Source organism: Ictalurus punctatus, chromosome 4 (genome assembly GCF_001660625.3).
Source record: "Ictalurus punctatus breed USDA103 chromosome 4, Coco_2.0, whole genome shotgun sequence".
NCBI lineage: Eukaryota > Metazoa > Chordata > Actinopteri > Siluriformes > Ictaluridae > Ictalurus > Ictalurus punctatus.
The window spans coordinates 32,901,047-32,916,188 of NC_071284.1; the positions used below are offsets into that span (position 1 = coordinate 32,901,047).

The window sequence follows — 15,142 nt, forward strand, 5'->3', positions numbered from 1 at the left end:
GGGATGTTCTCCGTGCACAACCGGCTCGCCGACACCAACACCAACACCTCGTCCAACCCGGTGTCGTCCGGCTGCGAAGGGTAACGTTAAAATAATAACCGGCGTGCCACACTTAACCCCTTTCCCTTTTACTACATATTTCACAGGTAGAGCTTTTTATTTGTTTGTTTGATGTTGTTGTTGTTGTTGTTGTTGGGGAGGGGGAGGAAATGCATGATTGTCCTGGAGTGGGATCATTAAGGATGATGGATGATGAATTGTTAGGATGATGAATTGTAATATTTTAAGCAATACTCAAAGCAGTGCATCTCCATAGCATGCTCCTGTTCCAGCTGTTACACTTGCAAATGTTTGTCCTATTAGTACCTGTTAGTGTCCTTAACAGGATAATTATCCGTCTCAAAACGGCTATTTCTATATTTCTGTCAATATACTGATATAAATGATGTCGAATCTGTACTTTTAATAACCACCTGCTACCGTACAATTTAGTTAAAACGGTAGCTCATCAATGGTTACCATGGTTACCGCTGACGGGCGTATTATACCTGTGTCTCAAATGGTTCCCGTTCCCAATTCCCTAAAAGCACAGTATTGTTATTGAGTACATGGTACGATGTGTGTGTGTTTCTCCTCATCCAAACGAGCCAAAGGTTTCTCCTGAGATGTACAGATGTTTTTAAAGTTTCTGTATCTTTCCATTCATTCGCTCATCGCCAGTAAGCACTTTATCCTGGTCAGGGTCGTGGGAGATCTGGAGATCTGGGGTCCTATTAACACTGGGTGAGAATCGGGAATACACTCTGGATGGGACACCAGTTCACACACTCATTCACACATAGCCAATCCATCTACTTGCATATTGTGGGAGGAAACACACACAGAACAGACACCGAAACTCCACACACACACAGTAACCCGAGCACAGGTTCGAACACGTGACCGTGGCGCTGTGTGTTCGCTCAAATGCCTGAAAGTCAGAGCAAATCCACTGGGAGGGCAGCAGACTTACAGACTTGGGTGATGAGGGTGATGACGCCTGGAATCCACGCCCAAAAATGTTTGTTAAATTTGTTCCTTTACCTCTATCCGAAAACATTTTAACTTGATCTACAAGAAGGTCATTTTTTCAACACTGTGTTAATTTAACATGCTGCCAGTGAAGCAACATTCGATCTGATGATAAATATGATCTGTTTTGCATATTACAAAATACACTCTTTGAACAATTCAGGATGGATTTTTAGACGTTCGTGTTCATCGCAATATTATTGCTTTCGTGGATATGAGGGAGATGAATGAATATAAAGGTCATTTAGGGTCAAACACTACTCTCTTTATATATAAACTGTTTCCTTAAAGACCCATGAACTAGTCTGTAACATGATATGTACAGTATAGTCCTCATTTTAAGGCTGAGGGGAGAAAAAGGATCTCTGGGAGTAATTAGTCGATTAATCTTTCAGCACAAATGATTAGACGATCATTTACAAGGTAGTGTTTGTATAGCTATGATATCTAATTCAGTGATATCCAATTCAGAGAATTGAAAAAAAAAAGCCTGCTGAGCATGGTAAAAAAAAAAAAGACAAAAAAACAACACCACACACACATGCAAAGAAATGTATGCTATGTTTAGTTAAAAAATGTATTGTATCTACTCTTTTAAAAACTTTTTCAAAGGTACAAATTAAAAAAATAGTAATAAATAAATGGCCTGAGTTTCTACGTGTAAAACTAGACATAGTGTGATGTGATATAATCCGAAAACAAGCAGCTGTCTTGAGCAAATCCAATCATTTAATCCAATCATCACATAATGTAATGTTTTGTACTCATCACCATTTATATGAGTGCCCAGGCTTGAGAAAGTAAAGCGACGTGTTTTGTTGCATTATACTGACATCTAGTGGCGGAATGTGTGCATTATACTACCAAGTACACCTGCGGATAGAATAAAAACATAATCGAGATGCTGAATTGATTCTGAATTCGTTTTTTAAAATTTTTTTTAATCATGCTGTGCAATCTTTATCTCCTTGTGCGTCTCGGACAGGTTTAATTTCCGTACTTTCCGCTGGACGCAGACGATGCTGTTCGCCATCAATGAGATCAACAAAAGGCAGGACCTGCTGCCCAACACTGACCTCGGATATGTCATCTACGACTCATGCTTCACCATCTCCAAAGCTGTGGAAGGAACTCTGACCTACCTGACGGGTCAGGACGAGGCTGTGCCCAACTACCGCTGTGGGAACGGGCCTCCTCTCGCCGCCATGGTGGGAGCAGGGGGATGTGACCTCTCCGTCGCTACGGCTCGAATCCTCGGCCTTTACTACTTCCCACAGGTGAAGTGTGTGATGTCTCTGGGTTGAGTTTGGTTTTTGTCTTAAACTCTCAATGTGTACTCAGCCCTAAATGGTAAAAGGTCTGCACTTTTATAGCGCTTTTTTTTTTTTTTTAACCTTAGTGGTTCCAAAGCGCTTTACACTGGTTCTCATTCACCCGTACACACACACACTCACACACACACCAACGGTAGCAGAGCTGCCATGCAAGGTGCTAACTTGCCATCGAGAGCAACTTGGGGTTCAGTGTCTTGCCCAAGGATACTTCGTCATGTGGCGTCATGTGGGCCGGGAATCGAACCTCCAACCTTACGATTAGCGGACAACCCGCTCTACCACCTGAGTCACGACCGTCCAAATAAATTCTTGGACTGGTTTCAGGAACTGAGGATAATAATAATAATAATAATAATGCTGATTTGCATTACTGTTTGGTCTTTCATATTGTATGACTATGTGAGTAAGCACTCTGATCCTGGTTCTAGTCCAAGTCTAGGTCGGGTAAACAGATTTAGATCAGAACGATCACGTATCTAGCGACGCAGTTTGTAAAAGTGTTTCCTAAGATCTATAGTAATAACCTGATTATAAACATGCTCAGTCCTACCTCTCGTCCTTAAAGCAAAACGTTATCCTGAAACGTGGTAAATATCTTCATAATAAAGTATTTGTGATGTGATTGGTTGGTGCTGTGATTTCGTCATTCCCCTGAGGAGTCAGTTGTTGTGTGTCGTGCTGACTTTGTTATTGTTGGCGCAGTTACAGTGAAGTTTAATAGAAGTAAAAACAAACCCAAATGTAGAAGTGGTGGTGACATTAGACTACATTTACATTGATGGCACTTGGTAGACGCTCTCATCCAGAGCGATTTACATTTATATCATTTCACAAACTGAGCAGTTGAGGGTTAAGGGCCGTGCTCAAGGGCCCGACAGTGGTAGCTTGAAATCCTGACCTTCAGATCAGTAACGCAGTGCCTTTAATCACTGAGCCACCACTGGTGATGTTGGCGCAAACGCTGGACTAAGGAACAGTCCCAGAATGCAGTGCAGCTCTATAACACAACACATCGGGCTCACTGTATTAGCATGAACGACATGGACAGTTTGGATGTGGGTTTCTTTGAGCTAAGAGGTCAGAGAGCTGGATAGACTAAAGGACTAAAGCGCCGCCGCATCACTCTCTTTAGGTAGAGATAAAGTGAGAGATAAATCCCACTGCACCGCTGTCAGGAAGTAGTTGAACGGCCATTGTGGCTAATGGAGGAAAGCGTTAGCCAAAGGGAGAACAGATCAACATCAAAATGAAAGACGTCGAAACCAAAAAAAGTGAATTTAATTCTAAAATTAATCATGGACACCATTAAAGACCTACGTGGTAATTATAGTCATATTTATATCCTTTATACTCTTTATTCCAAACCCTCACTGTTAAATGTCTGCATCTCAGGTGAGCTACTCGTCTTCGTGTTCAGTCCTGGAGAGCAGGTTCCAGTACCCCACCTTCCTGCGCACCATCCCGAGCGACGAGCACCAGTCGGTGGCCATGGCTCAGCTGGTGCTGCATTTCGGCTGGACCTGGGTGGGCGCCATCGCTTCGGACGACGATTACGGCAAATACGGCATCAAGCGTTTCAAAGAGGTCGTAGAGGAGGCGGGCGTGTGCATCTCCTTTTCCGAGACGCTACCCAAGTTCACCGCTCCTGACACCATCAACCGCATCGTCCGCACCATCATGGACTCCACAGCCAAGATCATCGTAGTGTTCTCATCTGACGTGGATCTGGCTCCGCTGGTGGAACAACTGCTACTCAACAACGTCACTAACCGCACGTGGATCGCCAGCGAGAACTGGATTACGTCTGCGCTCATCGCCCGCCAGCCCAACGTTATGTCCATGCTGGGTGGAACGATCGGCTTCGCCATAACTCGGGCAGACATCCCGGGCCTCCTTGAGCACCTTATTAACATCGACCCCTACCAGGACAAGTTGACTGAGGAGTTCTGGCAAACAGCCTTCAACTGCACGCTCAGTTACAGCCGAGCGCTGAGCGCCGCCCGCGCACAGCTGGCCACAGAGGTAGGCAACGCAACAGCGTCACGGGTAGCAGCCAGATTGGCACCGCAAGGCTTGTGCACTGGGAAGGAACGTCTGCTGGAACTCAATAACACGTATTCGGACGTGTCCCAGTTGAGACTGACATATAACGTGTATAAAGCCGTGTACGCAGTAGCCTACGCCCTGCACAACCTGGAGTACTGCGTGCCCGGGAAAGGACCTTTTGTCGGAGGCACGTGTGCTGACATCACCAACTTTGAGCCTTGGCAAGTGAGTAGATAAGGTGTTCCTAAAACCAGTGCGAGTACGAGGAGTTTACTTACATATATATATAAGACGAGGCGAAAGTGCGGTGCTGTGCGATAAATTTACAGTGCGCGTTCATTCGTCTGTAGTATCTGCCTGGTCAGAGTCATGGTGGTTTAAATGAGGCTCATAGTTTGTTTATATTGTGGGAAATATCGTAGAACCGAGTGGACGCGTTGGAAAACAACGCCGGCGAGAGCGCGATTCAAAGAACAGTCCTGTGTACATCTTTACTTCAGATATTCAGAGCGCTAAAGACGTAGATACAGAGAGTGGCAACGGTGTACCGTGTCTCTGGGTTCTGACATCATTTCCCTCTCGTTAGCTGATGTACTACTTGAAAAACCTGCGCTTCAGCGTCCCCTACACCAGAGAGCAGATATCCTTCAACGATGGTGAAGTGCCTGGGTTTTATGAGATCCTTAACTGGCAGAGGGCTTCAGATGGAGGAGTCACATACGTCCATATCGGACACTACAACAGCACCGCTGCCGCTGGTGAAAAGCTGCACATCGTCAACTCCTCCATCATATGGCATAACGACAGGCTGCAGGTTGGTGAGCTCCTTTTCACGGGTTTATATGAACGTCTTATGGTTTCTATAGTAACAGCTTGTTCATATACATAAAGTTTCAAATGTGTGTAATCATTGATTTGGTTACCTTGTTTGTTTGTTTTCTTCCTGAAGAGATATTTATTTAACGTTTACGGAAGGAGTCTCCAGTGTCAGCGCTTAAAAAAAAAAGAAGATTTATAACCTTGTTACCTTCGAAAGAGAAAAAATAGAGGCTGATGAGGGAACGGTTGTTTACTCAACAGAAGGTTATGAGTTTACGTCTCGGTCTGTATAAGTAGCTTGCATAAGTATTCACCCCCCTTGTATGTGTTATAACCAGGAACTGAAATCGGGATTGTATGTCATCTTGGCAACTTCTGCGTGTGATCTGTAATGTGTGAACTGCTGCATGTGTTGGTTTTGCAGACGCCGCGCTCGGTGTGTAGCGAGAGATGCCAACCCGGCACACGTATGGGCATCCGGCAGGGAGAACCCGTCTGCTGCTTCGACTGCATCCCGTGTGCTGACGGAGAGATTTCCAACACAACAGGTCAGATTCTCCTGTTCACTTCTTGTGTGTGTGTGTGTGTGTGTGTGTGTGTGTGTGTGTACATACACTGGGTTGTCTGTTTATTCATTAATACATGCTATATACAATAAACTGGAAAATCACATATGTTTTCTGCTAAAGATCGAATTACAAAAGCCGAAGATCATGATCGCTCTAATTACACACACGTGACACACAATACACGCAAAATACTTTCCATAAAGTCGATACAGTTCATGCTTTGGAAGATTTACTTGCCGTTGTGCACCCGTCTTGTGGAAGAAATATTGATCAATCTGTAATAAAGCACAAAAAATAGGTTCCATGAGTTTAAAAAAATTTTATTATTGACTAATTATTGGCACACTTTCTAATTATAAGCAAACAATATGTAAACAACAACAAAAAACAAACAAAATCAGTTCAGTGACACCATAAAAATGATTATGATTATTAGGACTATGTTGTATGTGTATACATATAGTTAAAAAGCAGATAAACGTACCATGAAGCACAATCATTGCCATATTTATATACATTTTTAAATGAAGGGTGCCAATAATTCTTAAGGACATCATTCTGTAGTTATAAAGTGTATGTTTGTGTATCTGTGTATCCACTGCTATGTGTGGGTGTTAATTAGTATATGAATATCACAACAGTTCGATTGAGGGAACAGTAGAAATAGAGAAATGGACAAATAGACAATTCATGATTTAATCTTCTTCACAGACGCCAGAGGCTGCATTCAGTGTGGTGAGGATTTCTGGTCCAACGCCAACCGTGACGCCTGCGTGCCCAAGACCATCGAGTTCCTGGACTTCAGTGAGGCTCTGGGTATCACACTGATCGTCATCTCGGTTTTTGGCGCTCTCCTGACCATCATGGTGGCCATCGTGTTCCTAAAATACCTAAACACACCCCTGGTGCAGGCCAACGACGCGCTGCTGAGCTTCACGCTGCTGCTGGGGCTGGTGGTCACGTTCCTCTGCTCCATCGTGTTCCTGGGTGAGCCACGGCTCTGGTCCTGCATGACCAGCCAGGTGGCGCTGGCGCTCGGCTTCGCCCTGGCTCTGTCGTCCCTCATGGGCAAATCGTCTTTGCTTATGCTCAGAGCGAGAGCCATCAAAGCCATGAGGGTGGCAGCTAAAGCGGCCAAAGCGGCGGCCGCCGCCTCCGAGCAGAGCGGTGACACGGCGGCCATCGCCCCGGCCATACCCCAGAAAAACGACATCGATCCGATCAAACCTCCTCAACAGAGGACCATGATGATCGTTTGCACGCTGATCCAAGCCGTAGCCTGCACCGTGTGGCTCATCCTGCTCCCGCCTCGTCCCGTGAAGAACACGGCCGCCCAGAACATCAAGATCATCCTGGAGTGCGATCCGGGCAACATCATCTTCATCTGCTGCATTTTCGGCTACGACGTGCTCCTGGCGCTGATGGCGTTCGTGTTCGCCTTCGTGGCGCGCCGGCTCGAGGACCACTTCAACGAGGGCAAGTGCGTCACCTTCGGCATGCTGGTGTTCTTCATCGTCTGGATCTCCTTCGTCCCCGCTTACCTGAGCACGCGTGGAAAGTTCATGGTGGCCGTGCAGATCTTCGCCATCCTGGCTTCCAGCTTTGGCTTGCTCGCGTGCATCTTCCTGCCCAAGTGCTACGTCCTACTAGTCAAACCCGACAGGAACAAGGAGGAGTTGATGGTGCCCAGGGCCAAACGGCCTGAATCTGGAGCGACCGGAACGTCCGCGTCACTCGGCACCAACGGCCCGATCTCCACCATAGACGGATGACCCGCGTTTCTACAGCTAATAACCAGAACATTCATTCTTTAAATTTAACACAAATCGCAAGAGAACGGACAGAAAAAAACAAATCCCTCTAAATCAGCGTAAGACGAAGTAAAAACGTAGAGACTGCAAACGACAAACTAAAATTCCTGGATGTTATTAAGTGCGCACAGCAGAAAGATTCACGCTAACGCTTTTCTCCTCGGTACTATACTCTCACGTAAACGCCGCCACTGTCTCGTCTCGCCTTCTCGGTAAAAACGACGTTAGAGCGCTTCCATCCTATTTATTGGATTGTATTTTTGTGAAACGAATGTTAACATCGTTCGTTTTTATTTACATATCATTAGAATATCGTTTTTTTTTTTCATTTGTGTTGAGTAATAACATCGAGGCGGATCATTTAATCGTCTTAACACAGAATATCCACCTGTATTTCGCACAATATGAGTAATACGACAGATATTTATTTCATCCTGTTGCCGATTTCAGAAATTGATTGTTACCTTTTTGCCCCCTTTTGAATGAATAAATGAATTATGTTAAGTAGATTTGGCCTTTAGATTGTATTATTTATTTATTTATTTATTTTTTTAAAGACATTACAGTCTAATAGAGTAAGTAGACATGATGCAGGCCAAGAACTGGTGTAACGTCATTTTTTATAATTTTTTCGATTTTGAATGATAGACAAGCATAGACAGCAGCAAATAACAGTGTAGAATAATAATAATAATAATAATAGTAGTAATAATAATAATAATAAATTATAAAACACGGCATGTTATGCTGTTATAGGAAATGAATGGATTTAACACATGGCGTAATTAGTTATTGTTATACTGACGACTTCAGACTAGTGCTAAAATAATACCCTAGCAACCGGTGTTGTAATTAACAAAGAAAACGTGTGTGTGTGTGTGTGTGTGTGTGTGTGTGTGTGTGTGTGTGTGTCATTCACCATACCAATTTTTCACTATAGCTGTGTGGTGAGATTGTTCTATAATTGGATGGTAACAAAACACTCTGAGGGTCTGACATGCCTGAGGAGGACTCTGTGTGTGTGTGTGTGTGTGTGTGTGTGTGTGTGTGTGTGTGTTCTGGTAGCACAGAGGCTAAGGAAGGAACAGAACTGATGTCACAGAGAGGTAAGCTTTTAATAATGAATGAGTACATACAGAGTAGTGAGTGTGTTTGGGGTTGTGAGCGCAGACTACGTTAGAGGAAGATGTTGCAACACACACACACACACACACACACACACACACACACACACACAGAGAAGAATATCTGCTGCATGCTGATCAGTGAAACGTATCACAGTCACGTGTGTGTAAGAGTGCTCAATAACTACGAAAGCAGGACACTACGATTAAAGAGGAAGAAATAACACGCTCAGTGTTGTGCTGTTTTAGGAAAATAATCAACGATGGGCGGGTGTGATGAAGCGGAGTCACCGCTAACGCCCCGAAGTGAATTATTTCCTTATAATCAGCACGTCCTGAGTGTTTTTTTTCCCCGACTAAATACAACCGCAGTTTTCCAGTACGGTATTCTAAGTATTAAAGGATTACACGCTGTACGTTTGGAACTTGAGGATGAAATGGTTTAATATTCACAGACAAATAAAGCATCTCCTTTACCTTCCCAGAAGACACCGACTCCATTTAACTTGTAAATTTCGCTAATTTGCTAACGTTAACTGGCTACATTGAACTAAGCTAGCCGGTTTTCTTCGCTAACGCCAGGTTAGACTAGCATCAATTCCAGCAGCTGACATAAACCGGCAATGCAGCGAGTAAACTTCTAGCTAATGCTAAACAGCAGTTATTTATTTATAGGACATTTTACTTCCGATTCATTCGTTAGCAAGCTACGTGACGTTAGTCATGCACGTGAGCCGCAAACCTACAGGGATTAAACGATGTTTACAGGCACGACGACGGTGTACTTTTCACATAAAACGGGACAATAATGACTTCTCATTTAAAATAAAACACATTTATTTTTTAATACTTGACGGCATGTAAAAGTAGCTTCATTTCGCGGTACCTTTTCCACAGCAGAGTGCTTCTGAGATCACTGTCAAGTACAAAAATCCAAACAACAACAACAACAACAACAACAACCGGCTCCGGATCCACCGTCACCCCGAGCAGGATACAGCGAAGGTCTTACTGTTTGCTACGTCCTGTTTTATACAGTTTGATTCGAATGAACGTTGTTGTTGTTGTTGTTTTTTTTTGCAGGTGTATCAGGTTAAACATGAACGCATTAAGAGAATCATCAGGTCATGATGATGGACAGCGCAGAAGGTTGAAGACGCTCTACAGGTATGGATAGTCGGGATACTTAAGATGTATTATCGTCCCGCTCGTTCATATCATACACGGTGCGGCCAAAAGTATGCGGACACCCGGACATCACGCCATCGTGTGCCGGTCGAACACCTCCATCGTTCCAAGATTTATTCCCCGTTTGCTGTTATAATGCGCTCCAGTCTTCTGGGAAGGCTTTCCATTAGATTGTAAACGGGCGTGGCTGTGGGGATGTGTGTTCATTCAGGTACAAGAGCGTTAGCGAGGTCGAGGTCGGGCGCTGAAGTCGGGATGTCGAAGAGGCTCCGGTTCCAGGTCAACCCAATGGTGTTCGGCGGGGGTGAGGTCAGGGATCTGTGCAGGACACTCGAGTTCTACACACAGTAATCACTCTATAAAATCACGGTAGCTCTACGGTAACTATAAGTGATTCTACTTATATGTACATTTACTTACATGTACGCACCCTCGGGAGTGAATGTAGAACTTTTCTGAACTGAACTGGATTTTCAGAAACGCCACATTTCGTGTGTAAATGCTCCTGCATACAAATGACTAATAAAACTCCATCAAGCCTTGTATCCAGATTTATACCCGAGGCCCGTCGTGAGTAAACCTACATCCCGTTCTCGCTGGTAATCTCAGCCCCTTTAACAAACAGTACAATATGAGCTGAAAGAAGAGCCGCTGTGAGAAGCTGTGTAATGACGGTAATTTTCTCTGGTCTCTCGCTCTGTCTGTTAGTTACGTGATCGGATATGGCATCGGAGCGACAGTACTCACTCACACCGCTTCTCTCTCTCGCTCTCTCTAAACTGCATAGTGTTTCACATGCAAAATCTTTCAGATTCGTTTAGCAACAAGTTATATCGTTCATTCTATATTCCCATGAAGATGTATACGGTGTATAATCTTTGGAATTCATTTAATACTTTATCGCATGTATACTCCATACAACTCTCACTGCATTCGGATTACCTCAGAAGTTGGATATCTGATGTTATTCTGTAATATTCAAGCTTGGGATGTTTGAGCGATAAACTGGGGGGGGGGGGGGGGGGGACGTCACTGTAGATTTAACCGACTAATAAGTGTGCGTTGATTGAGCTAAATGAAATACCACTATAGACTCATTTAAAGCGGTGAAAGGATGTTTTTATTCGCTGGTGATGATGAGTGGCCATGTCGATTTGACGTCATATGCTGAACTGGGGGTTGAGGTATGTAGGAATTCCAAGGTAAATGGCTGTTTTTCCAAGATGGGGTTGAGTTACAGGCTTAAAAATTGAATGCGTCTCTCTCTCTCTTTCTCTCTCACTCCAAAAACGTCCTGGATGTGCCTGGTCTATCATGTGATCTAATTGTCCAATCACGAAAAAAAAACAAAAAAAAATATTGTGCTACTACTATAAAATATTTTATCATCAAAACGGATTTACATCGGTGTTACATTTGCACTGATTTAAGAAAAAATAAAGATAACAAGAGCCTCTCGAGTTACTGTTCTCTCTATTATATCTGTCTACTGTCTCTTGATGATGCATTTCGTAATCCTGGTCCACATCGGGAAGTTTATAAAATAGCACTTGATCCGGCCAAGCTGTCTGGACTCTGAATGCCGAGTAACGTGATTGGTTCAGTGTGTCACATTACTTCCTGTTTCCGGTTCTGTGATGGCGAGGAAAGGGTTGTTACGGTCAGTAGAGGAGATGGAACGCCTTATTGTTATATAAAAGGATTGGAGGAACGGAGCGCTGTGGAGCATTGTGGAGAACGTGAGACTTTTGCCGGGCTGTGTGTGTTGTCAGTGAGTGTTTGTTATTTGTCCACGGCGTCATTGTGGGGTCGATTTACTGAGCACTTGAACGAGTTCTCACCTCTCTCTTGGAGTCAGAGACTGATCTATCTGTGCTTAGGTTTCCTTCCTGCCGTCTGTGGAATTGACGGGGTCAGGCTCTGACGTCGTTCACCTCTCTGCCTTCTGTCCCTCCATACCACTAACCAGCAGTAAGCTAAGGGCTTTATCAGCCTCTCTGGTGTGTGTGTTAGACCCAGTTTACCATCGTCAATTATTCAGTCTCACCTTCAGGAGCAAAATGTATGTGGCAAATTGTATTACACAGAAAATCCTCTGGTGTATAATCATTTCCACCCTCTCTTCCTGTGTGTACGCCGCACTGCTCTGCTGGAAAAATAAGCCAAGTCCTCAGGCTCTTGACAATCAAATACAAAATTAAATTTTTTCATTCAATTTGTCGTTTATTTGTCTCTTTCACACTTGAAGTGGTAATAGTCTGCTCAGTTAGACCCCTCGAGACCAAAGTAATTAAGTTGAGATCTATTATATGTACAGTATGTCAAAACCATTGCTGTGTTATTCAGTCCTAGCCTCTGGCTTTATGAAACAACAAAGTGTGTGTGTGTGTGTGTGTGTGTGTGTGTGTGTTGAAAGCACGGCCTATTATTTTGGCTGCTATCAAATGGGCTCGTGAGTTCACCATGTGTTTTGATTCAAACACTAATACAATGTATGAGAAGAAAGTGAATCTTGGTCATGACTGAATGAATCACTGATTCAAATCTCAGTCCCGAACAAAAGGATTACATAATTCGCTGATGTTTAAAAAGAACCGAGAGATAAAACACTGATTTAAACACTGATTCACTGAATGCGAGAAACGTGAATCTTAGTTGTGAACACGATGATTCACTGAATAAAACACTGACCCATCCAGACCAAAAGATTCACCGATTTAAACACTGATTCAGTAAATGTGAGAGTGAATCTTGGTAGTGACTGAAGGGATTCACTGATTTTAACACTCATCCACGAAATGAACGAAGGACAAATCTTGTTCATGAATGTAAGGATTCACTGAATTAAACACTGACCCATCCAAACAAAAAGATTCTCTGATTCATACCATGACTCGCTGAATAAGAGAGGCGCGAATCTTGGTCATGACCACAAGGATTCACTGAATCAAATACTGACTCGCCAAATGAGTGAAGAGTGAATCTCAATCATGACCACAAAGATTCACCGACTCACTACACAACACTGACCTGCTGAATGATAGAGGAGAGAATCTTGGTTATGACTGCAAATTTACACTGAATCAAACATTCACCCATCCAGACCAGAAGATTCACTGATTCAAACACTGACTCAGTAAATAAGCGAGGACCAAATTTGGTCATGACTGAATCATTAACTAATTCATACAGTGATTTGCCAAATGAAATAAGAATGAATCTCTGTCATAACTGCAAGGATTCACCGAATCAAACATCGACCCATCAAGACCAAACGATTCACTGATTCACCGAATGACAGAAGAGTGAATTTTCTGTCATGACAACAAGGATTCACCGAATCAAACAGTGTTCCATTCAGACCAAACGATTCACTGATTCACTGAATGACAGTAGAGTGAATTTTCTGTCATGACCACAAGGATTCACTGAATCAAACACTAACTCAGTAAATGAAAGAGCAGCGAATCTTGGTCATGATCACAAGAATGCACTGAATCAAAAGATTCACAGACTCAAACACTCACATGCGAAAGGAGGGAATCTCAGTCCTGACTGAAAAGGATTCGCTAAATCAAACAATGACCCATCTAAACCAAAAGATTCACTGATTCAGACACTGATTCACTGAATGAAAGAGCAGCAAATCTTTGTAATTACTGAAAGACTCGATGATTCAAAGACTGATTCGCTGAATCAAAGAGGAGCGAAACTTGCTTGTGACCTAAAAGTTATCCTTCAAAACACATGAATCGTTCAGAAGCTAAATGACTTCTAGGAACTTAAATCCATTCTGGTTCTTTTTTGCGGAAATGCAGTAAAATTTTCTGGAAAAAGGTGGAAGCATGCCTAATCTTCAACCTTTCTTTCCTCTGTGTCTAACAATAGACTGCACAAAAGGTCGACTCCATCAGTGCAGTGTCTGTGGCTGTAAACTGTAGGGTTGATTTACTGAGCACCTGAACGAGTCCTCACCTCTCTCTCTCTCTGTGTGTGTGTCAGGGACTGACCTAGCTGCGCTTAGGTTTCCTTCCTGCCATCTATGGAATTGGCTACGATGTCCTTCTCTTCTCCATTTTCTGTCTCGTCCCTTACTTTCCATCCACTTAGCAGCAGTGATGCATGTTCGTCTCTGACAGATGCAAGACTCAGAGCAGAGGCCCACATAGATCCACATTACCACAGTGAATTATTCAACTCACCTACAGTGCTCACAATCGGGATATAAACCCAACAAGTGGGTTGCAACCCAACAATGGTTGTATAGTCTATGTAATGTATCAGTTGTAAGTGTCATGTAGCTTTATGAACGCTATCTTTAAGTAAAGTATCACCAACTATACTGGTCAGGAAAACTTACCGACTCAATTACAGCTTAATTACGCATTAAATATTATCATTTTAATGCGTTTGTTCTGAAACGGTATCGTTCGATAGCAGCAGTACATTCATAGGACGTGTTTGGTGGACTCTCCACATAAACACTATAAAACGTGTGATATTGTTGATATGTCAGTTCTGTGTGTAATTTTATAAACCCCGGGACACTGGACTTGCTCACCGTGGCACTGCAGCCGTGTGAGCGTTGTTACTGGGTTAGCGGATGGTGTGAATGATGAGTGAAGCCTTTCCAACAAGTTTAAATGCTTCTGATCACATGACCAACACGTGTTAAGCTCACTGTAACGTTAGAAGGCCACGATTTGAGGTTTGAAAGAACTCGGAAAGATTTCCAGACAATAATGACCGGATGGCCACTGGGAAACACACAGGAGAGGTGTTAAATTCATTATAAGCTACATTAATTGAATCTAGGGGCAATTTTTGTCCAGTTTTATTTATTCCGTCTGCATGTACAGCTCACATTTAGTTTGCAAACCGTCCTTAATCTCTGCTAGCGCTTTTTTACTTTGGTTTTTGATCGCTGAACACAGGCTGTCTGAGCTATACTTTTCGAGAAAACACTGAGACTGAAGTCAAATATTTCTCCTTCTTAGCTGAAATATCCTTTCATGAACCGAACAGGCATTGCTAGCCATGAAAATGCTACACTCTGTCATGTTGCAGGAATAAATGGACTTCATCGTCTCTGAAAGTCATGAAAACACTCCCTAGGCTGACAAATATTATGATTTTGTACTCTTTACAGTTAAGCTTTTTAAGAGACAAGTACAGACTGC

The 15,142-nt window shown here is 43.2% G+C and overlaps 1 protein-coding gene across 1 annotated transcript in view; it reads left to right on the forward strand.

Moving 5' to 3' along the window:
- The window catches only part of LOC108264139 (vomeronasal type-2 receptor 1), an 8,563-nt gene extending 426 nt beyond the window's left edge, over positions 1–8,137 (forward strand). Inside the window, exons 1-6 of the mRNA XM_017465443.3 lie at positions 1–80; positions 2,057–2,348; positions 3,798–4,676; positions 5,038–5,265; positions 5,695–5,818; positions 6,551–8,137. The exon at positions 1–80 is cut by the window's left edge and continues 426 nt beyond it. Of these exons, the coding sequence (XP_017320932.2) occupies positions 1–80; positions 2,057–2,348; positions 3,798–4,676; positions 5,038–5,265; positions 5,695–5,818; positions 6,551–7,611 (2,664 nt within the window). The 3' untranslated portion in view covers positions 7,612–8,137. The remainder of the gene's footprint in view (positions 81–2,056; positions 2,349–3,797; positions 4,677–5,037; positions 5,266–5,694; positions 5,819–6,550) is intronic.
- Positions 8,138–15,142: the final 7,005 nt, after the last annotated feature.